This window comes from Rhyacophila brunnea, unplaced genomic scaffold, assembly GCF_057557595.1.
Source record: "Rhyacophila brunnea isolate RB1 unplaced genomic scaffold, BYU_Rbru_1.0 scaffold_63, whole genome shotgun sequence".
NCBI classification, from domain to species: domain Eukaryota; kingdom Metazoa; phylum Arthropoda; class Insecta; order Trichoptera; family Rhyacophilidae; genus Rhyacophila; species Rhyacophila brunnea.
The window spans coordinates 2,430-27,313 of record NW_028233310.1 but is presented as its reverse complement, the minus strand read 5'-3'; the positions used below and the strand labels follow the sequence as shown (position 1 = coordinate 27,313).

The window sequence follows — 24,884 nt, the reverse complement described above, 5'->3', positions numbered from 1 at the left end:
TATAAAATCCATCAATACCAATCGAATAAAAATAAAATATTGTTCAATATGCTTAAAATGTTTTTTATTTTAGGTTTTGAAATGAGAGATCCGATGCGGAATGTATTAAATATAATCTGTTGTAGGATGTATTCGCCAAAACTGCACGTTTAAGCAAAAAAAGGTTCTACACTTATTAATATAATATTATAAAAATAAATAAACAGAAAAAATTTCATATTGGTCAAATTCTTCTATTTATAGCTTACATAAGTTCAATTTTATTATTATATCTATAATTTTATTCCGCTCTAATGTTTAGAGACTCTTAAACACGTCTTAGTATAATACTAGGATTCTCTCATTAATCATCTCTTCTATTCTATTTATTTATTTTTACTATTTACAAGTAGTCTAAATTTTATAGTATGAATCTCTGCCACAATTAAGTTTCCAATTAAGAGTTAGTTCATATAATTTTAAAGTTAAATCACTAAAGTATAATTTTTTAACTTTATCTAAACCAATCAAAATATAATGATTTACATTCTAACATCCTAGAGGCCAGCTTTATTGGTTGAACATTGTCTTGTAAGTTTATTATAGACTTAAGGGCAAAAAAATAATCATAAGCTATTTGAAAATGTCTAGATAAATTTTATTAATGTAATATTTTTTCTTTGGTTATTGCATTTTGTCAACAGATTTTCAGATAAATCCTTGTGCAAACTTGATCAATCAATTTACCATATTTTTTTCTGCTAAATTCTCATCTATATCCCTTCTTTTCTCGAGGCTTAAAAATGAAAGAGCCTTTCTAAATTCTAGACTAGGTTTTGTAGATTATCTACAGTCGTCATATTATTTATTTTAAATTGGTTTTCTTTTTATCACTTTTATCGATCAAATGGTGGTCAGCCCATTGGGAAAATTGCACAACTATTTGATGGATCTTTCGACACCTCTCCCAGATCTATCTATATCAACTGCACTTCTTCTTTCGAATTATATAAATTCAAGTGCTTTGCGAAGTGTGAGCGCCATTATGTCTTCTTATACTTAGTTCAAGATTTTCAACTTCACAGCATATCATTTATCGAATTTTGTAACAAACCATACCAATGCACTAAATTCAGTATCTTTCCTTTTTATAATCTCTAAATATAACCAACTTCATATGCCATAACTTATTTATTTTTCATTCGCAACTTCAGTTTAGTTACTAGGTATGTAATACCTATTTCAATCAAAGTAATCATATTTTTTTATCTTATGGGAAAATTTCTGGTATATTTTGTTTGATTGTGTATCAGTTTTTATTCTGGCATCAACTATTATTTCCATATTTTTGTATTTGCAGATCCAATATACAGACTGAGCTATGATATTTTTGATTTTCTTGAAGTTCTATCATCATCATAAGCGGAAATGATGAATTCTTAAGATTTTTTCGTGACTTCGCGTGTAATAATGCACCTGCATTTAGTCGCCATTTGTTGCAAAATGAAGATTTCTACCATGGCTTCATCAAAATGTGGGCATTTTATCCTCTTACTGAAAAACACATTTATGTCTTAGATAAAACATTTTTTTTCTAGATCATTTGATTATATTTTACCGTCTTTGTGCATCTTGATATTATAGAATTATAAACCATGAATTTATTCTTTCTTGGCTTTAAACAGTTTTTGTTATGTTGGTTTTTCTTTCATCTACACAATATACTTTCTTGCGGCTTTTTCTCCAGTGTCTTAAAATTTTTGATATTGGTATGATATATATTTTTAAGGTATTCTTCGATTAGTGAGAATGTGTCTTGTTTGATTTTTACACTTTTAAATGCAGCCCCTCGGTGCGGCTGTGTTTACTGTTTATATATTATTTTTTAGCTGGTAGATCCTGCTATCGGCACAAATTCAAGATTACATAGTTCATATTCTAGTTCATTTCTATTTACATACGATCTATATTATTACTAGGTAAAAGTAAAATAAAAATCTAATTTATAAATATCTTATATCTTGTAATCAAGTTTAGTTAATTCTTCCGGTTATAATTTTATACGGCTATATGGTGATTTATAAGTTATATTGCATTTTATAAATGGCTTTAAATAAATTCCCAGGATTCGGTTCTGTCTTTCAAAATTTCTTTTTCGATTTAGTATTAGTTCTATAATATAATAATTAATTTCTATCTTTATATCGTATTTTTATTTTGAATTACTGCAAGATATCGTTAAGCTGCGCGACTCTAGATAATTACTGCTAAATATGCGCAATTTCATGGTTAGTTGCAGATTAATTTTTGTTGATTTCAAGGCTTACTACATATAAAAAGGTAGCTTTGCATCCGTCATAGGTATAAGTGTCACTTTGGTTTTTGACATTAATTTTAATTCATCATTAATAGTAGATGATTTGTGGTAATAGAGCTTTCATACCTATTAACTTACCCTCGGAAAGCATTCATTGTATTTTTGCGAGGTGGAACCTTACATAGCACTAATAATAAATTGACAGACTGTCAATTTATATTATTCCTTTATTATAGCTTTTATGCCCGATTTATCACCATTTATCAGAAAGATATACTCGGTTTGACTGTAATCTTATTAAAAAAACGTTTTTCATGTAGATAGTTATGCTCTATTGAGTAAATTGCTTTTTTTACATTAATCCATACTGTATAAATATTGTTTTATGTTCTTTTTTTATCCAGAAGTAAACTATCGCTCGTAATTTTGCTCTTTAAACGCGTCTTTTGTTTCTTAACTGATGTTCTGCAATAAGTTCTATTGTCTCTAACTAATATATAATGATTTTTGTAACCTCTTATGTCGTTAACGAGTATAAATTAGAATACATGGGATTTTTCTATTTTCATGTTATATTTTAACATATATTTTTCGGTATACATAAGTCGTAAAAGAGTAAAACATTCTTTGTCATTTATTTTCCAAAAATTCATCTGATATAAAAAATTTCGAAGGCTCGGCATCTTTTTAATGTAAAAATTAAAGATTTCAACTGATTAAGCAGCTTTTCAGTTCGACAGTTGTTTTTTATTGATATTAAATTTAACTTTTGGTATGAATCTTATTTTTTTTGTGTTTGGATCTCCAAGAATCGGCATAGTTAATCGTTATAGTTTTTGTTTGCCGTGATTTTTCGTAAACTTTAAGCTCAGTTACACACAAAATATTGATTTTTTCATTTGAAGCTCTGATTCTGCAGTTCTTGTTTTCAGTTAATATTTTCTAAAGAAGTCTCTGATTAAGTTCAAACAGATACCTTTTCTTGCAAATTCGTGTTTTTATGTACTACTCTATTTTTTCTTTAATATTATCGTTTTTTTCTGCATAATTACTGAATATTGTGTTACATGATCATCTATGTCTCTGATTATATTTCTTAATTTTTTTACTTCTGTTTTCTGCACTCCACTGCTTTATTTTAATAAGATTGTAGACATCTCTTATTCTTTCCAGAAGCAAAATTTTTGAAATTTTTTCGCGATATATTAGCAGTCATTTTTATTTTTTTGTATGGCGTTTGTAGTCTGTTGTGCTGTTTGTAACAAGACTACATCATCGGACATATTCTTGGGATTCTGGGCTGATGTAGTTGTCCCTATTATTTTATTAATAGTTTGAAGAAGGCTAAAATTCACTTTCTAGCATGAAATTTTTCTTGTTATTTCAAATTCAGCGATGTTTGTCTTTTTTAAGCTGTCATATATTTCAGAAAATTCCTTTCTGCATAAGTCGACTCTTGTATACATCTCAATTCTAAAATGAGATAGTTCACTTAATTTTGTTCTTTTAAAGTTTATGACGTTTTTGGCATCAAATGCTTTGATGCCGACTTCCTTTCATTTTGTTATTGATATATCCTTATCGCTCTTCCTTTTTATTCCTCTTGGGACAACTTACATTGAAATTTCCCGATATAATATTTTTGAATTTCTCCCACCCGAAGCGTGGCATACGATGAAAACGTATTAGTATTGACGCATAGGCAATTCAAACAAATTCATTCAAAGAAGATTCTGTTGACGTGAAGATCGATTATAACGTCAGATGTCTTGTTGATTTTTGCAAAATGACTTGCGCATGTTCCAATGCGACCATATCTTTTTGCTTGGTTATAACTGCAGTTTTGACTAATTTGTTTTTATTGTTTAATGCTTCTGATTTTTATGTTTTACCCGTTTTTATAATATAATTCATAGATTGATTCATATTTAAAAATGTTGTTATAAAATTATAGAATTTCATCATAAGTTTGGATATTCAACTCGAATTGATCATATCGTTTTTAATTTAAGTGATCGAATACGTATATGGTATGTAAATGAATTTTTTTTCAACTTGTCGAAAGCGTCTGAATTTTTTTTGATAAAACTCTTAGCTCTTTTTTTGTCGATAAAATTATATATTTTTATTTATTATAATACTTAGCATATTAAATAACCAAAAATATATTCTTATATTTATCATACTGAAAATATGTGTATTTTTCAATTATATAAAATAATATTGACCCTCTAATTGTATGTTTTTGAACGTATTTTATGATTAAAAATAAATCTGCTATAAGCTGAATATAACCTTTTGACTAGAAAAATCAGCGATGTAATATTTTATATTTTTTTCATATTCTAGAATTTTTACGCTGTAAAATTCCTCTCTCTTTTACAATTAACATTTAAAATCCGATAATCGCATATTACAAAAAAAATGGTCTACAACAATCAAAAAACTATAAATAAATAATTTTAAGTTGCATTATAAATGTAAAATAAAATATTTTCTTAATGTTTTTAAGAGCTAAAGAAACGATTTTTGTTCGAAGTAGGTCGAAAAATGCCGAAATTATTGATATCAAAGATCAATTCGATTTTTACAGTATACTTGATGCCTATATTGCATAAATTACTATTTCAAGAATGTTTGTACAAGAAGATCATAAAAACTTACGTCAAAAACCATAAGATTATGCATTATAAAAGTCGTTATATATACACAACGCTTAGAATATCTACAGTATTATTTCCGCTGCAAAGACAATAATATTTTAATGAAACTGGTGATTCTTTTTTAATATTTCTTCTGATAAAATAACAACAAAACTTTCTGTCTGATCTAAGTGTGTATAAAATAAGATAAATACAACATTAGAATTTGAAGATAAGAGAAAAGGTTTGTTGTATAATATATAAATTAAACTATACAAATACAATACTAGTTCAAAACTCGGCTTATAAAAAGAACATGTATTAAAATCCAATATAAGTAATATTGCCGCATATATATTTTATGAAATCGTTCTAAAATTACTTATAATTTTATCGATATTGATTAATAGGCATAATTAAAAATTTGAATTTAAGACAACGAAGAGCATACTATACATAATGTTTGATAGACACAAAAAACTCTTTTCACGTTTTTTATCTGCAAAAATTTGTGATTGTCATAGAAATTACTTTACGTGATATCAATAGAAATTAATTGAAATTTAGCATCTAATATAGATGCCATGAAAAATAGGTGATATATTTTTTTAAGATATTCAGGCTAAAATTATATATAAATCGTTCAATTTTTTATCAGTATAGAATTTGCAAAAAAAAATATTTTTTTTACATCGTTTAATATATATTAATCCCATACATTCTCAAATTTTATGCTAATTATATACCTGCTTATTTTTTTTTTTGAAGAGTCAAAAAAATATAAATTATAAAACCATTTTAGTAGAATTTATTGATTGTGACACAAGCATATTATACTAAAATGGTTTTTGTTGTTTACTGTTATTTTATTACTTCGAGCCATTTTATAAATGAACATACAAAAATCAATATCAAAAAAAATTCAAATATTTATAAAACTATAAGAATTAATATTGTTTAGGGAATTTTGATATTAGATCTGGCATTAATTTCTTACTAATTTCTATATAACTACTAAAAATCGAAGCCATAAGTTTTTAATTTCAGAAGTTCATGATTTTTGTCTTTTTGGTTGTTTATATAATAAATAACTTGGAAAGTGAAAAAAAATTCCCAAATCTTCTTGAAAGGATTTATATATGCCTTTTATCTAATGAAATACTTATGTCTTGTGATTAACGTGTATTTTTAGGATTAAATTTACCTGAAAAATAAGTTTTTAATAGTTGTTTGATGCAAATACCGGTGTTTTACATTTAATTTTATGACAATAAAAAAAAAATTATATGTGGCACAAATAACAGCTAAGGGCTATAAGAAATACTGAAAATTTGAACGTAAATACTGAATCTATAAGATAATATATTAGAAAACAAAAAAAAAGCCTTATAGTATGAATATAAAACAACATAATAAAACTCGGTTGAACTAAATAGTGCTCAGATAATAATATAATATCGGATTATAATGTATGAAGCAAAAATAATATTAATAAAAACCAATTTCAATTACAATTAAGAGTGTTCCATTATGGGGTATATCGAATCATAAATATATATAATTTAAATTTAGAAGTAAATAAAATTTAACATTTGGTGATTCCGTAGCCAACATAAACCAAAAATTCTGGTAGCTTTAGTTGATAAAAGACATTTTAAAATATATATAAGAAGTAGAGTCATTTTTTGTGTTGATAAGAAGGCATCATAAAAAAAAGTGTCCTTTTAAAAGCATTTTGTGCATAATTTAATATCGAAATAGAAGCAAAAATCATTTTAATATACGAGAAAGGTTTAGTACTCCTTTTTTTATAAAATAAATTATAAAATTATATGCTTCTTCTATCATTATACATTTTATTGGACGAACAAAATATGACAAACATTTGAATGCGAAAAATTATGTAAAACTATTTATTGATGTTTAATTTGAAATTTTACTATGTTCTTTTGCCTCTAATATATACAGAGAAACATGATGCATATGAAAATTTGCTAGAATCTTTCAATAGCTTTAAGTTTTATTTTTATGCTATTTTTACTATCGTTTAATGTTTTACGAGATCTAATATTTATGATTAATACTTGAATTTTTTATTTCTAATGTTCATAATATTCCAAAAAATTCAAATAGCAGCATTTTTATAAATTGAGTAAGTTCAATAAAACTTATCGATATGTCGCAATATTATTTACATTTATACAAAAATGCTGAGATAAAATGTTCCGATGATAGAATTTATTCGATTTTAGTAGTTATTATAAAATTTAGTGCATTCTATTGGTACTTGATTTTAAGAATTTCAGTAATAACATACAAGAAATCTAAAATAAACGCGGTAGTTATGAAAAAAAAATTAGAGAGTATCTATTTGAACTCCAGAAGGTATAATCTTGTAAGTGAAGAAATCCGTATGACGAGAGTTGATAAAGAACTTGATTAAATTTACAATCAAAGTTGCGAGGTTGAAGCATGCCGCTATTAACGAAAGAAAATAAGAGAAAATGTATGAACAGATTGCCTTCACTAAAAAAATAAATGGTAATAACACATAAATAAAATAATCTGTAATTCTTTTAATTAGAATATTTATATATAATACTTAGTTTGTGCACTAAAGTTTATTTTAAATTTATCAAAAGTTGTAAAGTATTTTTGATAATTCTTTTATATATTATGTTTATTTTAAAAAGTATCGCGAGGCATAAAAAAGGATAAATATATTTGGTAAATATATTATACCAAACAAAATTTTAACAATTTTGCACAAAATATGTTTATAATGTATATATATAAATTATATGTATAATTTACGATATTTATGCATCGAAAATAAAAAAAAAGGTTTATTTTCTTGATCAAAAGACATAAGGTTTTTTAATAATTTTCATGTGTGTTCATTTTGGAATTACAATTAGTATTTAATAAATCCGATCATATCAGTTTTGCATTTGAGTCATCTTTTCTTTGCTTCTTTGTCTAAAAGCAATTAATTTATAAGTAATTGAAATTATATAAGTTTGGTTTATTATACTCTATAAATAACAAAAAAAGAATAATTTGTAATATCAATAATTTTTATGACAATAATAAAGCACATGTACCCATTAAAAAAATTTTACACAAAAAAATCAAATAACGGATAATTAAAGGGATTTTAATTTCTTCTGTCAACAAAGATAGCGCAGCCCCAACTAAAAAAAATTGAATTTCAATGAAGTAAACATATTTCTTGTACAAATATAGCTTATTAATTTTTTTAATTTCATAATTGTCTTTAAGCCTATATTACCCTTTAAACAGTTAATGGGTATCCAAAAATATGCAAATAATATTCCTTTTTTACTTTGTTTAGAAATAAAATTATTTTTATTCGTTTTTCACTTATAAGAGAATTTTTTGAAAAACTATAAAATTAAGGATATATTTTAGTGTTTTTTATCTTATTCAGTTTTTTATTTATTTTCGTTTAGATATTAAAATGCACTTAATTCTTTTTATATATATCCAACTCTCTCTATTAGATTTTCATGAATAAAATTATAGTTTTTAATTTAATGTATATATTTTCCCGAGGATTTTTTTATGCCTTTAAATTTTATGGTTATACTTCCTTTTTTAATTATGCAAAATATTTCGTTTTCACGATGAAATCGAATTATTTTTGGGGCTTAAAAGCAAAATTACACTTATTAGTTAATTATGCATAATAAGTAAAAGTTATTTTACAATGAATATAAAAAGAAATTGGAACGTAATATTTTATAGGTTAATGTAGGATTTGAAAAAAAAATTATACAAAAATACGATGAGAATTCGCTTAACATGCAAAAAATACTATTGATTTTTTTTTAAATTCATTACTTCAACGCATGTAATCGAATAATTGATGGCAATACAATAAGAAAATAATTTTTTTTAAGATTCGAAAATTATCTTAATATGCTCTACTTAATATAGCATATATACAGGTATTTATCTATAGACTTTAGTTAAGAATTATGCTATTATTGTCATACATTTTTAGAGTATAAACATTATAAGGTTTTTATATAAAAAAAATATATTTTCGAAAAGAAAAGAAAAAGTTGCATTTTAAACTTCCAATTAGGAGTTATCAGAATCATTTGATGGTGTATTTAATTTTATTTTTACAGAGTAAGTGTCTTCTATTGGTATATTGCAAGAAAAAGTCTATTAACCATAATTGGTAAATTCAAGTTTGATATAATTAGCTGTATTCAATAAAAAAATTACAAGATTTATGATGAAAAATATATTTGTAATTCAATCGTTTCTGTGCGCATAAATCAAGATATTTTTTGTAATATTTAGGCATGTAAAACAAGAATAATACCATATGTAAAGAATCGGGATGGTGTGATTATAAAATTCCATAAAAAAAATGTTGAGGAGTTAAAAATCCCAGACTAAGTAGAAGCATACATGCAAGCTCACACAATCCGCAAGACACTTGAACTCATCTCATTTGTGAGATGAAGAGCAGTTGATGAAGATATATCAGGGGAAGGTGTCAAAAAATTTATCAAGAAGTTCTACAATATATCCAAAGATCTGACCACGTCTAAATAGCACAAATACTTAAAAGAAAACTTAATTTTTAAATAAAACAAATAAGTGTAATAATACATCTTTAAAATACATAAATATATGTTAAAGGATAAGAACTATAGTAAAAATAGCAAATATTACTTTTTGAATGTCAAATTGATTTTTATAAAAGCATATAAATTTCGTATGAAAATCAAAATATTAGTAGCAAAAGAAAAAACAAATAAATTTATTTGAGAACAAAGAATTTTTGAGAAGCGATCTATAAGTGCAGATTTAAATTGTGGTTAAGTAATAAATTTTATAATCGATGTAGGTATTTGAGATTTGCAGCCTTCAGTAAATTAGTTTTTAAAATAAATTTTAACAAATCCATAAAGAAATTTATTGAATATTTTAAATAAAAATTTAAAGAAGAATCGAATTTAATTAAAGCCACCTTCAAATTGATAATTTATCAAGGTTCCTTTCATATTTTAACGAAAATTTTCTGTATAACTTAAAATTAACTATAACAGATGGTATCAGTGAGAATAAATGTTCGCATAAAACACATTTATATAGAGGTAAAACGTAATATTTTCATGTATGATTTTATTCATGCTATACTGAAAATTTAGTAAATAGTGGGGGACGAAAATAAATTTAAAATAAAGTATCTTTTACAAGTATTTTTATAAGGTTGAAGACTTCAATTATGATTCATATTTATATTTTGAGAATGCTTTTTATAAAGCGGATAATGGCCATTTGCATGATTTTATATAATACTCAGCGCAATTTACGTCACTTCAAGCATATATTTTTTTTTACTAGAAAACGTATTATGCAATTTAAAAACGGCGAGACGATTTATTTTGTAGATTTTTAATATAAAATTGGTTTATTTTAAAGATTTCCAGTTAAAATGACCATTAATTTTTGAGATTATCGCTAAATTAGATTCTCATATTTTGAGTTGATTAAATCGATTGCTTTTGAATATTCAAAAAATTTATCAGGCATTTAATGATTTATATTATTATAAATTTGGTCATAATTTACAATTAAATTTGGCTACTACATTTTTATTTTTCATAAATATGTAAAGCCTGTAGTTTTAAAATTTTCAATGCATATAGTTATAGTCCCAATCTTCAATATTATAAATTTAAAAAGAAGCCCATAATAAATGAATTTTCTGGGAAAAGACACTCAAATAACACAAACAGGCCAAGCTATAAAAATAAACACTCTCGCCTCATCTGCGCTATCTCAACTATTTGCGCCAAACATTGGGCCAGATGGAGTCTTAAAAATGTTAATAACGCCATCTAACAGTATTTCATTAACAAAAGATGGTACAACAATTTGCAAAGAAGTTCAATTTACACATCCATTATCACGTTTAATTACAAGCTCAGCTTCTAATCTTTCACAAGTCATTGGAGATGGAACTTCTATGTTCACATGTTTATGTTGTGAAATTATTGGAAATAGTGTACTTTATTTCAATGATGGTACATCCATCCATAAAATCTGTGGAGGTATTCAAAAGGCAATGACCGATACATTACATTATCTTGATTCGGTAAAACTTCCTATTGATATCAATTGTTTTGAGACAGTAATAACAAAATTGGCATATGCATCTTTACGAACAAAAATTGATAAAGAAGGAGCTAAAAGGTTTTCAGAATTTATTGTGAGAGCACTTACTAATATAAAAGCAGATGAAAAATTCGATATAAATATGATTGAAGTTATAAAGATGGGCGAAGGAGATCCGGAAGATTCTTTATTTATTCAAGGACTCGTTCTCGATCATGGAAATCGTCATCCATTGATGCCTACTTCTCTAAAAGAATGTGCCATTATGATTGGGAATATTTCGCTTGAGTACGAGCAACCCGAAGTTAATTCTCAGTTTAATTATAGTTCCGCAGAACAAAGGGACGAATTAGTTGTAAGCGAAAGGAAATTTATTTTTAATAGGGCAACTGCCGTAGCAAATTTTGCAAAGGCGGTTAAAGAAAAAACAGGTAAAAGTTTGGTTCTCATTAATGAAAAGGGTATCGACCCTATTTCTCTTGAAGTACTTGCAAACGCAGGAGTTTTGGGATTGAGGCGAGCGAAAAGAAGAAATATGGAAAGACTTGTGAAAATGTGTGGAGGAAACGTAATCTCAAGAGAAGACCAGCTTGACTTCAGCAATCTTGGATACTGCGAAAAAGTAAATGTAGTTAGTTTTAACGATGACAAATACACGTTTATTGAAGGTGCTCCTTTTCAAGGAAGTTGTACAATTTTAGTGAAAGGAAATACGACTTACGAAGTCGATCGTATCGAAAGTGCTATAAGAAGGTGCATTAAAAGTGTTGGAAATGCTATCCGCGATAAATTTTATTTGAAAGGTGGAAAATTTCTTTTGAGCAGAATTAATAACTTTTTGGAAAAAAAAATCAAGGATGTTGATGAAAAGGACGTCATAGGGTATAAGGTAATGAAAAAAAGCATCTTAAATATGGGTAAAATATTGGTTAGAAACAGCGGAGTCAATATCGAAGAAAATATGATAAGAATTGAAAGAGGAGAAGTTGAAGAAGGCGATGTTATTGATAATTTTTGTGTTATTACGAAGGTTATTGCCAATGCTTGTGTTCTTGGGGTTAATTTATTGATGGTTGATGATATTATAAAAGCTGGTAAACCTTTGAAAGAAGAAAAAGAAGAGAAAAAATAAATAACCAAATTTATCTTTGAATCACAACTGTTTATTCTATTATTTTAAATGACAAACATTAGACAACCTTTTTTAAACTCTCTAACCTTAGAAATGAATAAACTTATAACTCGTTCTTAGACCCTATTTATATATATTTATATTTTGAATCTAAAAACTTGATCAACACAATAGAAATAGGAACAACGAGTATTGATAATCAGAAGAATGTTGAAAATGAGAAGCTAAGAAAATACGATCAATTAGAAAATGAACATACCCTTATTTAAAAATGTATAATTTGAATATTCCCATGCATCATACTTGAGATGGATGGTTACAAAAAACCATAAGTCGTATTTTAAGCAATTAGAAATTCTAGGCGAAGCAGAAGCATACAATTTAAAAATAGTATTAGGAAAGATGCTCGATCTAATAAGTCTTGAGGGAAGAACGTAAATCGAGGAAGATTATAAAGATGACGATATGAAAAAAAGAATCTGGTAAATCTCTTCTATTAGCTAATTTCAAGTTTTACTTTTAAACTATAAAAAGCATAAAATTAAATTAACCCATAAATAATTTTTTTTTTTGAATCTAAGTTAGGAATGCCATTAGAATCAGAAGCATGCGCACAAACAAGCAATGAGATTGGAAGAAACAATTGAACCATTAAATCTAGAAAGAAAGTTTTTATTTTTAACATTGTAACGATGACAAGATGGAACCAAGTATCGTCAAATCTGTTTTAGGGACATCTGAAGTTGTGCTTAAACAAATTTTAATGGCTTAAAATCAAAGTAAGCCAAAATAAATAAATCTTGGATCTACATACAATAAAATTATTTGACCCATAGAATTAAATGGATCAAATTTTAAGGGAAAAAAACGGTCATTTCCCATTATTTTTAAAGAAAAAAGCATTTCATGTTAAGATAAACCTGCTAGCATCTAAGCTGTAATATATATACGAGTGCAAGACAAAAATTATCACATATGTTATAACATGGGACGATGTGGTGACACGATATCATAAAAGGTACCTGAAAGGACTAGATGTCACGAATCATGTTGAGGTATATATACAAACCTTGGGATTGAGAAAAACCCTTGAATTAATAGGTCTCGAAAGAAGGAGGGGTATTGTAGAAGACTTTGGAGAGGAGAAGATAGCCGAAAGTATAAATACACTGTGCGTATAGAGAATCATGTTGTGCCTGAGAACAAAAACTACAATTACAACTTTACATTTAGCCCATAAATAAAAAATGGTATGCCAAGTAAAAGAATAAGAATAGTAGACTTCGTCATAGCATGGAAGGTTGTGCCACAAAGTAAAGTAAATCGTATATTTAGACGTTGGTATGCCAACAGCAGGTGCACAAACAATGTAATTGAAGAGATATACGAATTAATAAGTCCTGAAAGATGTAAATGCATTAGGATTATTATAGAGAAGACAAGCCTCTAAGAGGTATTAAGCGAATCATTTCTCAATTATACAGTGTAATTAATAATTTTGCTTGATAAAATTCACATTAACCCTCAAAAAAATATATTAGTATGTCTACGTTACCTTATTCTTATTTTTTTTAAATAAAAAGGAATAAATTTATAAATTAACATATGCTTTTCAACATTTATAAATAGCTATAGTAGCGGGCCTTCCTTATTATAACATTTAATTCTAATAAAAAAATAATAAAATTAGTTTATCTTTTTACTCACTTTATAAGCAAAAACATATTTTTTACTACCAGAATATTAAGAAATTAGTTTCTATTTAAAAAATTAAAAAAATTAATAAATACACTTGTCTAAAATTTTCGATAAAATTATTGTATCTATAGAAAGAAGACTAAATATAGCCCAAAAGTTAAATTATATAATAAAAAATATTCTTTTAAATAAATCCAAATACAATATACCATATTTCGTGTTTTTGTGCTTTCTTTTTTTAAAAACATAAGCGTTTTTAAATTTTGGGAGCATTACAGAAGAAAATCAATCTAATAAGCTTTTACGGAACAGGTTATGAATTTTTTTAAGAAGTCTGATTTATATGAGTTTTACTAGAAAATAAAAAAATCGGTTTTTCTCTAATCAAAGATTTTATCTAAATTTATAATCATCTTATTTTTTTGCTTTCAGTTTAAATACAGAAAAAAAAGTTTACAGGACATAATTTTCATTGCCTATTTGTTTATAATCATATAGATTATCATAAAAAAATTATAGAAAATGTAGACAATAAATATTATCTCGTGTTTTTGTGGTTTCTTTTTTAAGTATAGGAGTTCTAGAATTTAGGGTGCATTACAGAAGAAAATCAATCTAATAGACTTTTCTAAAACAGGTTATGAATTTTTTTAAGAAGTCTGATTTATATGAGTTTTACTAGAAAATAAAAAAATCGCTTTTCCTCTATATCAAAGATTTTATCTAAATTTATAAGCTAATTATTTTTTTGCTTTCCGTTTAAATACTGAAAAAAACGTTTGCAAAATATAATTTTTTTTGACCGTTTCTTTATAATCCTTTAAATTATTTTTTCAAAAATTGATGATTCTTATAAATAAAATTATAGAAAGCTAGACATTGATATTAAAATACGATATTAAATCACGAAAAACAAAAAATCGACAGATTATAACACTGTAAATACCAAAAACAAATATCTATCGATATACTTAGAAATTCATGCATTTAGAATATTAAACGTGAGGTAATAAAATTAAGGGCAGAAAACCTTAAAAATGTCTTATATAAATTTTATATACATCGGCATTATTGCGCAGCACATTAAAAAAACCCTTTTCAATGTTAAAACTAATAAGATCCTATATTTATAGCATAATCTATGTTTCAATAGTGTTTTTTTAGAAACTTATTTGCATATATTTTTCTAAGAAATCTTGTTCGTTGTGAAAATTGGTGCTATTATTGTTACTTTATACCTGTTCAGAAGTTCTAAAAAATATATCTATTGATCAGGATGGCAATTAAACAATATCAATAAAAAAATAAACCCTATTATGTCATATTAAAAACATTTCTTTAGGATATATACACCTAATGATTGTCCGTATTATAATAATCAACAGGTAGATTATTTATTGGAAATACCATATCTATTAATTTTCAGGAATTTATTAATAGAATAAAAATTGTATATTTCTATCAAAAATATATTTTTTCGATTATATGTAGTTCAAATACAGAAACGTATATTTTACGATTCAGAGTTCATTAAAAAGGTATAGGATGTTCAATTTATGAAATTATCTTCTCAAAAAAAGTTTCTATCTATAGGTTCCCATTTTTAACTTTTTCACTATAGCTACTTGAGACCTCTTACAACTTACTGATAATTTACATAGTATATAAAGCAGCGAAGTTTTTGTTTCATACATATTTTTTATCTATTTTTCCTAATTGTTCATCTTAATTAGCATTTATAGTCAGGAAAATCAATTATTATAAAATAGTAGTGGTAAAGTAAATTTTTATCATGCAGCCTTAACATGGGCAAACACATTTCAAATCTCAAATTTATTTATTTAGCTGATGTCTATAATAACTTTTTGATCTATCACAACAAATAAGGATCTTATTTAAAACTAAAATATCAATTTGTCATTGATATTATAATTTATTTGAATTCGAATGAGGCTTTATTAATTAAACAGCAAATAAAATTAATTTTATTAAGCATAATTTTTTTCTACTATATTTAAGCAAATTTTATCTGTTTTTATTACAAATCTATAAGATAAATCATGAAAAAGAATAAAAAATATAATTATATGTTAAAATGTGCACAAAACCCTGCACCGAGAGGTCTACAGCTGAAAATAGAGAATTCCATGATATAGTGCGTAATAATAAAGCTCGTAAAATTAAAATCATTTTTTTTATAGTCTTGTGTTATTATCTTTCTGAAAATCATGTTTAGGTTTTTTTTCTTTAGAACTCTTTTAAGGAAAATATAGAATGCCATTAAAAGTATTCCGAATTATTTTTTCTTCTATTAATAACGGTCCATCTGAATTATTATATGATATAAACAAGTTAGTTCCTTGACAAATTTCTAAAAATTCTTAATATTTAAATTTTTGGCATGCATAAATACACAGTGATGAAATAAATTAAAACGATATTGATATAATCCATTTATTTCTGCAGAAGCATGTTCTTGAAATTTATAATGTTTGAAAAAAGACATAAACAAGCTTATACCACAAGAAATTCATAGAATCCGAAATCTTACATAATTTATAAGAATGATAAAAATTATGCTTTTTATAACTTTTTCTAGGTTATTTTATATGATCTATAATCTTTTTTAGATGCAAAAATACATTAATAAATATATAAAGTAATTTAGAAAGATAATATATTAAATGACGCCTATTTTTATTTTTTATTCGCGTATCCATGAAAGTATGCAAAATATTTATTACGCCGTAACCTATTAGCAAATGTTCGAAAGACCGTATCTTTCTTTCTATTCAAACATGAAAATGATATGATTGTGTTTTCATTGGGATTGAGTAGATGCAGTTATATATTCCATTATGGAATTATGTATGGGCAAGCAATATTTGTTTTTTCGACGTTAATTTAGCTTCAGAAAAAATTAATTCAAGAGATATAAGGAAAATGCCGATTATAAATATAAATTAATAGATCGTGTGTAAAGTAAAATTTGAATAATATTTGTAAAAAAAACGTAATTATAAATTTAAAACGAAAAATCACAAACCAAATCAAGGCATAAATCAAAACTATGGTATTAAGAAAAATACTTGATCTTATAGGTCTTGAAAAGATGATAAGTATTGATGAAGATGTAATAGAAGTAGAAATACTTAGTTGTATGAATATAACGAGTCCCCGGTAAAGCAATATAGCTATGCTCGCAGAGAAGATCTAATGTAACACTGCCAAATTTTAACTACGAATCAAACGATTATATTTGATAGATTTAAAAATTAAATTTTACATTTTAAAAACAACATAACATATTAATCATGTTAGCCTATTTTATATAAAGTAAAAAAAAGGATTGGATCAATCTCACAGAATGTGTATTTAAAATTATATCATGATATGATAAAATGCAATATTTTTGTGTTTTGATATATAAAGACAAGTCGATCTAATCTGTGGATTTTTTTATATAATATTAAACAACAGAATTATTTTTGATCATAAGTTTTATGCCAGAACATTCATTGATAAAAATGTGAAAATAAAAGCTACAACACAATGAATTTTAAAACGTCATCAATAAACTGTAGTCTTTATTTCAAAAGATCAAGATTCATTGTAGATGACTAAAATCGTTGAGGATAAAGTAAAGTGTTTTACTTAAACTTGAATATTGCTAATAATTATTTTATTTATGTGCACGTAAACATTAAAATGCATAACCTTTTCTTCCTAAGTAGTCTTGTTCTTTTTTATGAATACAGCTAGTTATATGAAACGTGAAAACAACCAATTCTGGTAAATCGCCTAATACGGTAACATGATATAAAAGACACTTACTTTATAAAAATAAAATTATAATTTGCCGTAAAATGATACTGATAATCCTCATCTAAATATTAAAATGCAATTTTTTTCTTTTCCTTATGAAACTATAATTTTATTATAAAAAATGAAGCTATAAAAAACCATTATAATGTTGTATATCTAAAAATGTATGAAAATTATAGCGTAGTTCTTAACTAAAGTTTTTAAGTTCATACTCGTAAATATGTTATGTTAAGCAGCATCTTGGTATACTTTTACGATGAATAAAAAAATATCTCTAAAAATTACATTTTTTGATTGTATTGCCATCAATCATTTGTTTGTATAATTTACAAGTAATGAATTCAATTAAAAAGGTGATAGTATTTTTTCATGTTAAGCTAATTCTATTCTTGCATATGTTGGATTTTTAATCTTCAAATTTTGTATCTATTCCTTTCTATATGACTTTTAAATCTTGTTTTATATAAATTAAGATAAAATCTTTACTTATTATGCATAATTGGCATGCTATGTTACAACTAACTCGGCTAAAATATTAAATGATGTCAATTTGAAATCGAAATATTTTTACATAATCAAAGAAGGAAAGTTCAAAAATAAAATGTACAGACACTAAAAATTCAAACGAAAAATATACGCATAAATATATTTATTTAAAAGCCTTAGGTTATTAACCACGAATATCCAACAATTAGAATTGAAGACATGAAAAAAAGAAGTACGTGCATTTAAATATCTAAATAAAAACAAAAAAAAGAAATTATTATGATAAAAAACACCAAAATATATCTGTAATTTTTTTAATAAGAAACGGAAAAAAAATACTTTAATTTGAAAACAATGTATAATATTTAAACATTTTTGAATACCCATTAAAAATTTAAAGGGTATTATAGGCCTAAAAACAATTATGAAACACAAAAAATGGTTAAGCTAGATTTATACAGAAAATACAGATTACTTCATGTAAATAGAATATTTAATTATTGCAGTATAATTTTTTTTGACAGAAGAAACAGAAAATCTCTTTAATTATCCATTATTTGATTTTTTTGGTAAAATTTTTTAAGTGGGGTTTATGATTATTATTGTCAAAATAATTGATAATATTGCAACGTAATCTTATTTTATTATTTATAAGGTAGAATAAATCATACTTATAAAATTTCAATTACTTATAAATTAATTACATTTAGACAAAGAAGCAAAGAAAAGGGAATCAAACACGAAAACGATATAAACAATTTATTAAATACTAATTTTAATTCCAAAACGACACACATGCAAATTATTTAAAAACCCAGCTACCTTTTTATCAATAAAATAAATCTTTTTTTTTAAATTTTTCGATTTATAGATATCGTAAATTATGCATCATATTTATATATATTATAAACTTGTTTTATACAAAATTATTTTAATTATGTTTGGTATAATATATTTACCGCATATATTTACCTTTTTTTTACACCTCGCGATACTTTATAAAACAAAACATATTATATAAAAAAATTATAACGTTAATTTGCAATTTTTTATTTATTTAGTGCACAAACTAAGTAAAATTTATATATATTTTAATTGAAAAAATCACATATTCAATTTTTTACTTGCTATTGCTATTTATGTATGAAGGTGACTTTTTTCGCCAATTTATCGTATTTTTCTCTGTTAAATGCGACATATTCAGCTATTTTCACTTTCTTGTCAAATTTTTTTTGTGCTTTTTTAACTCTCGTCATCCAGCTTCTGTCACTTGCAATATTATACTGTATGAAAATCCAATAAGATGCTCTTTAATGTTTGTAATGAAACTATCGAGCTTATGTAAGCTTCCGTGTATATTTTTACTAAAATTCTAAAAATTATGGTACAAATTCAATGTACTTTGATCCATGGTAATTACCAAAAATCGAATAAACATATTGTCTTCAATATATGAAAACAAAAATTTGTTCTATTGTAAATATATTGTGACTTTATCGGTAAATTTTATTTACTTTGCCCAAGATTATGAAAATGTATTTATTTGGATTTTTTAGATTATATTGACTGTTAGAATTCAAAAATTAATATATCAATCATATAAATTGTGCCCATGAAACAAAAAACACAAAATTTAAAGCTTTTAAAAGATTTTCAGCAAATTTAGCGATAAATCATGTTTCTCAGTATATATTTGAGACAAAAGAACGTTGTAATAAATAAAATCATATATCATCAAATAGAGTTTAAAAATCATTTTATATTCTATAGAATTTTTTTGGATTTCACGTCTGATGATGTACATCATGGCATGAAAATCATACAAGTTACAATATATTTGATAAAAAAAAACATGATATTTAAGACTCAAATTGGTAATTATGCATGTTTTTGCATCTACATGGTAAGCAATTTTGCAAAATATATAATAGTCACTTTTCTAAGAACACATTCGCATCAACACAAAAAAAATGACACGGTTTCTTAGATTTATTTCGATATTTCTTATATAAATTAAACCTTGCAGAATTTTTGGTTTATCTTATCTATGAATCACCAAATGTTAAATTTTCTTAGCTTCTGAATATAGAATTTATATATATGTTTATTTCGAAATACCATATAATAATCCTCTCTTGATTTGAATTTGAGATTGGGTTTTTTTCCATATATTTTTTGCTTCATGAATTACAAATAATTATATTTCTTTTTCTGTGTAATATTCAGTTCAACCGAGTTCTATGATATTAAACACAATCAATATTTTGAAGCCTTATTTTCGTTTTCTAATATATTATCTAATTAATTATGTACTTACGTGCTAATTTCTATTATTTCTTATATTCATCAGATTATATTTGTGCCATATTTCAATTATTAATTTTTATTGTTTCAAAATATAACGTAAACACCAGTATTTGCGTCAAAAAATTATTAAAAATCTATTTTTCAAGTAGATTTATTCCTAAAAATACACGTTAATTACAAGACACAAGTATTCCATATAATAATAAAAACAAATTCATTCCTATAAAAAGATTAAGAAAAATTTTTATTTATCCAAGAGATTTATAAATATCAACAACCTAAAAAAATAAAAAGCATATATCCCTTAGCTTAATAACTATATGGCTTCAATTTTCATTGCTTTATAATAAAATTGGTACAAAATTGATCCTGAATCTAATATTAAAATTTCCTACACCATAAGAAATCTATGAGTTCTATAAATATATAATTTTTTGGATGTTCATTTATAAAATGGCACGAAGGGATAAAATAAAAGTAAACCAAAAAAATCACGAAAAGTAAAATCTGCTTGGATTAAAAACAAAAAAATGCTAATAAAATGGTTATTAAATTCATATTTTGTATTTTACCAAACCAAAGCTAGCATATCCATAGTAGAAAAATAAATGAATGAATGGAATTACCGTATATTAAACTTATATAACTCTAAATCTTTGTTTTTTTAAGTTCTTTTTGATAAAAAAAATTCTCTATTAATGTATATTTTTAGCATCAATATTGAAAATTTATCGTCTATTTTTCACGCAATATAAGTTGCGGTGTTCAATTTCAGATTTATATTACATATATGTATTTTCTATGACAATCACAAATTTTTACAAATAAAATCCTTTTTCACGTTTTTTTAGAAAATAAAACATTCATTATAGTATGCACTTCGTTGTCTTGCATTCAAGTTTTAATAGTGTCTATATATCAATATAGATAAAATATATGTAGCTTTAGGATGATAACACAAAGTATGAATACGCCTTATGTGCAGCATATTTATTTTATCTGATGTTGATACGTACCTCTTTGTATAAAACAAGCATTGAACTGGCATTATATTTTTGTAGTATAGTTTGTATTTTACAGAACAAAACTTTTAGATTATCTAATATGTTCTAATGTTATATTTGTACTATTTTGCGCTTTAAAAATATTTGATAGACACTTAGATCAGGCAGAAAAGATTCGTGAATTGTTTTGTCACGATAATTATAAAATTAACAAAGCTAGTTTCATACAGAAATGATGTATTTAACGAGATTAAAATACAACATATCTATTAAACGTCGTATAATTGGCTATTTTTTTAATCATATTTTATCGTTTTTGACGACTGTTTTTATGATTTTTTAGTTGAAAATATACTTGAAATGGTAATTTATGCTTCATAGGCATAAAGCTAACTGTATAAAACCCAATTGATCTTTGATATCATAAATTTCTATGGGTATTTAAATACAGTGAATCAAAATCGGATCCCATAGCTGTAATAAACTTAAAAAATTATTGATCTTTTTACATTTTAAATTATATTCAATTTTATATATTTTCAGCGTCATAATTGTTTTACCGCGTTTTATTGTGATATGTTAGGTTTCTAGAATATTCATATTAATCGAAATAGAGAGCGCAATTCCAACTACGAGAACAATATAGATTAGTAATCAAATGGAAAAAATATATCAAGAAGTTCTCAGAGTCAATAGGTTTCGTTAGGCAAAAAGCAGATTTATTTTTAAGATTTAATACAACACAAATGAGCAAACAATTAGAGGAGCAAAATGATTTTATATATAAGTAAATTACACGATTTTCTATTAATAAGCATAAAAAATATTTTGGCCTATTAAATATGCTTGGATATTACTATATATACAAAACTTATAACAATAGGCATCTCAAAATTGAATTTTTGCGTTTAGCCAAAAATAATTAACTATAGGCAAACAAAAATTCATTAAATATTTTTTGTTTACATATTATTTCGTGTGCGAGCTCTTAAATAAAAAATGATAAGATTTAATCGATTTGTATATCCGTACACAAAATGGAACACTATAATTTAAGAATACTTTTCTTATATCATAATCATTCTATTTCGTATACTATATACGTTTTTAATTTAATATATAGAACATAAATAAAAATATAGAAGATAAATGCAAAAATCGAAAGTGAAAAATGTATTGATTGGTAGTACCGATACTAAGCTCACAATAAAATTTTTTTAAAACCTATTCCGCATTAACAATCAAAAAATATTCATAAAAGTTTCAAATTTCTTAAGAGTATAAAAAAATATAAAATTACCTTGCGAAACTAGCTAAGTAAATTTTAGAAAAACAGTGAAAAGATTATATAGAAATATTATGGTAATTGAATTTAAACTTGAATTTCGGTTTTCATATTTTATTTGACCGCAGTTTAAACATAAAAATGCACATGTTATTTTTATTTATAAAACTAAACTGATTAAAATTAAAAGATACAGAAAAGAATAAATTATAAACGATTATATAATTATAAAAACAATGAATACTGGCATCATATGAAAATTGACATTTGAAAACAAGACTTACCAAGAAAGTCACGCAATTATTTATATAGTACTATAAACAGTATGAGCTATATCCAAAAGTATATTCAGTATAAAAAATATTGCACGCTTATAATATTTTATGCCTTTTACACATAAAAAGCACCGAAAATATAATTTTATAGCATTCTATAAATTTTAAGCTACAAAAAACGAAGTTTTTTGTAAAAGGTGGCAATCTTTGTTTGTTCTAGGCATTCAACCTTAAAATAGGTGTTCTAAATAGCTGAAAAAAATTTATATCTGCATACATCGATGTTCGTCGGTCTTTGTACATGAATAAACGTTGCATAGTAAAAAGCGGAACGCAAACATCGGCATAAACACCTAAAGTAAAACCATGCATCCAGATTTAAAAATACATCTTTTTGTATAACTAAACAACTTGACACAGTTGTTCTTTTTTAATGTCTAAGTAATTTAAGAAATTCTTAGAATGATATAATTTATAACTATTTGGGGATCAGATCGACTCTTTAAATTATAATCATATTTATTTTTCTTTACAATGCAAAAAGTGTAAAAGAAAATGATCTATGCAGAATTCATCATAATAATGCGACATTGAAAAAAAAGACATTTATAAGCGATATTTTTATCGAATTTATATGCACAAAATATTTTTTTTTCAATATAAAGTATATAGAAAAACTAAAAATATAGAAAATTTTTGTTATATGATTGCACAAAGCAACACTAGTTAAGCATTTTTTTTTTAATATAGATGGAATATTCTTATTTAATCGTATCAGACTTTTTCAAGGAATTCAACAATCATTTAATTTTACACTTAAACCCTAAAGGATCGGTTTAAAACAAAAGATGCGGAAAAAAAGATAATTAATTGTTTCTCTAAGTTAATTATAGAGTAGAAACAATTAAACCCAAATGACGTATGAGTTACAGAGACTCTAAATAGTGTATCAATCCATGCTTTTTATCGAATACAAATAAGAAATAATATAACGATTACAATAATAATTTGCCTAATATATATATTGTCAATAAATATATGGTTTTTGGTTTATTAAGTGTGACATTGTGATGTAAAAAACACATATAACCATCATTCATGAATTATAGATAAATAGTTTTAGCATAATTGATCTTATATGGATTGGATATATTTAGATATATATTAACTTAAACAATCAATGGATGCTTTCGCATTTCTATGCAGAACAACACCTTTTGTATTTAATGAATGCGATATACTTTAGCATATCATTGTTAAAAAGAATTCTTCATATTAAAAACCAGCACTAAAAAATCACATTAAATTATTAGGAAATTCTTGATTTTCTTTAAACCAATATATAAAGAGCGTTAGAGCGTATAATCATATTATAACATCATGAATATAACTTCCTTACTACATATACTGATAGCTTAGAAAAAACTTCATAACCTAAAATTCATAGGAAGCTAATTTTTTAGCTACTTATGGTGCAAAATCATATTATTTTACCAACAAACATCTAATAAAAGACCTGATTATGTATATTAACAAGCTCAGCAAAAAAATTAAAATATAGTTTTATGTTTTTTAAATTTTTCTTACAAATTTTATGCGATTAAAACATTAGCGTAATATTATATTTAGTTTAGTCTTTCATGCTCCAGAAAGAATACAGTGTATAAAAAGCATCGACCACACTCCAAATCGGCGACTTAATATGTAGCACGCAAATTAACGCAGCATGACGATTTATATATATATTTTACATAATAAAAATATGACAAATA

The 24,884-nt window shown here is 24.9% G+C and overlaps 1 protein-coding gene across 1 annotated transcript; it reads left to right on the top strand.

The window, feature by feature from the left end:
• Nucleotides 1-10,681: 10,681 nt before the first annotated feature.
• LOC147065024 (uncharacterized) lies at nt 10,682-11,531 on the top strand (the record flags this gene model as incomplete). Its single annotated transcript, XM_085957350.1, has 2 exons — nt 10,682-10,850; nt 11,220-11,531. Coding segments are annotated over exons 1-2 (481 nt in total), but the record flags the coding sequence as incomplete, so codon positions are not given.
• Between the last annotated feature and the right edge of the window lie 13,353 nt (nt 11,532-24,884).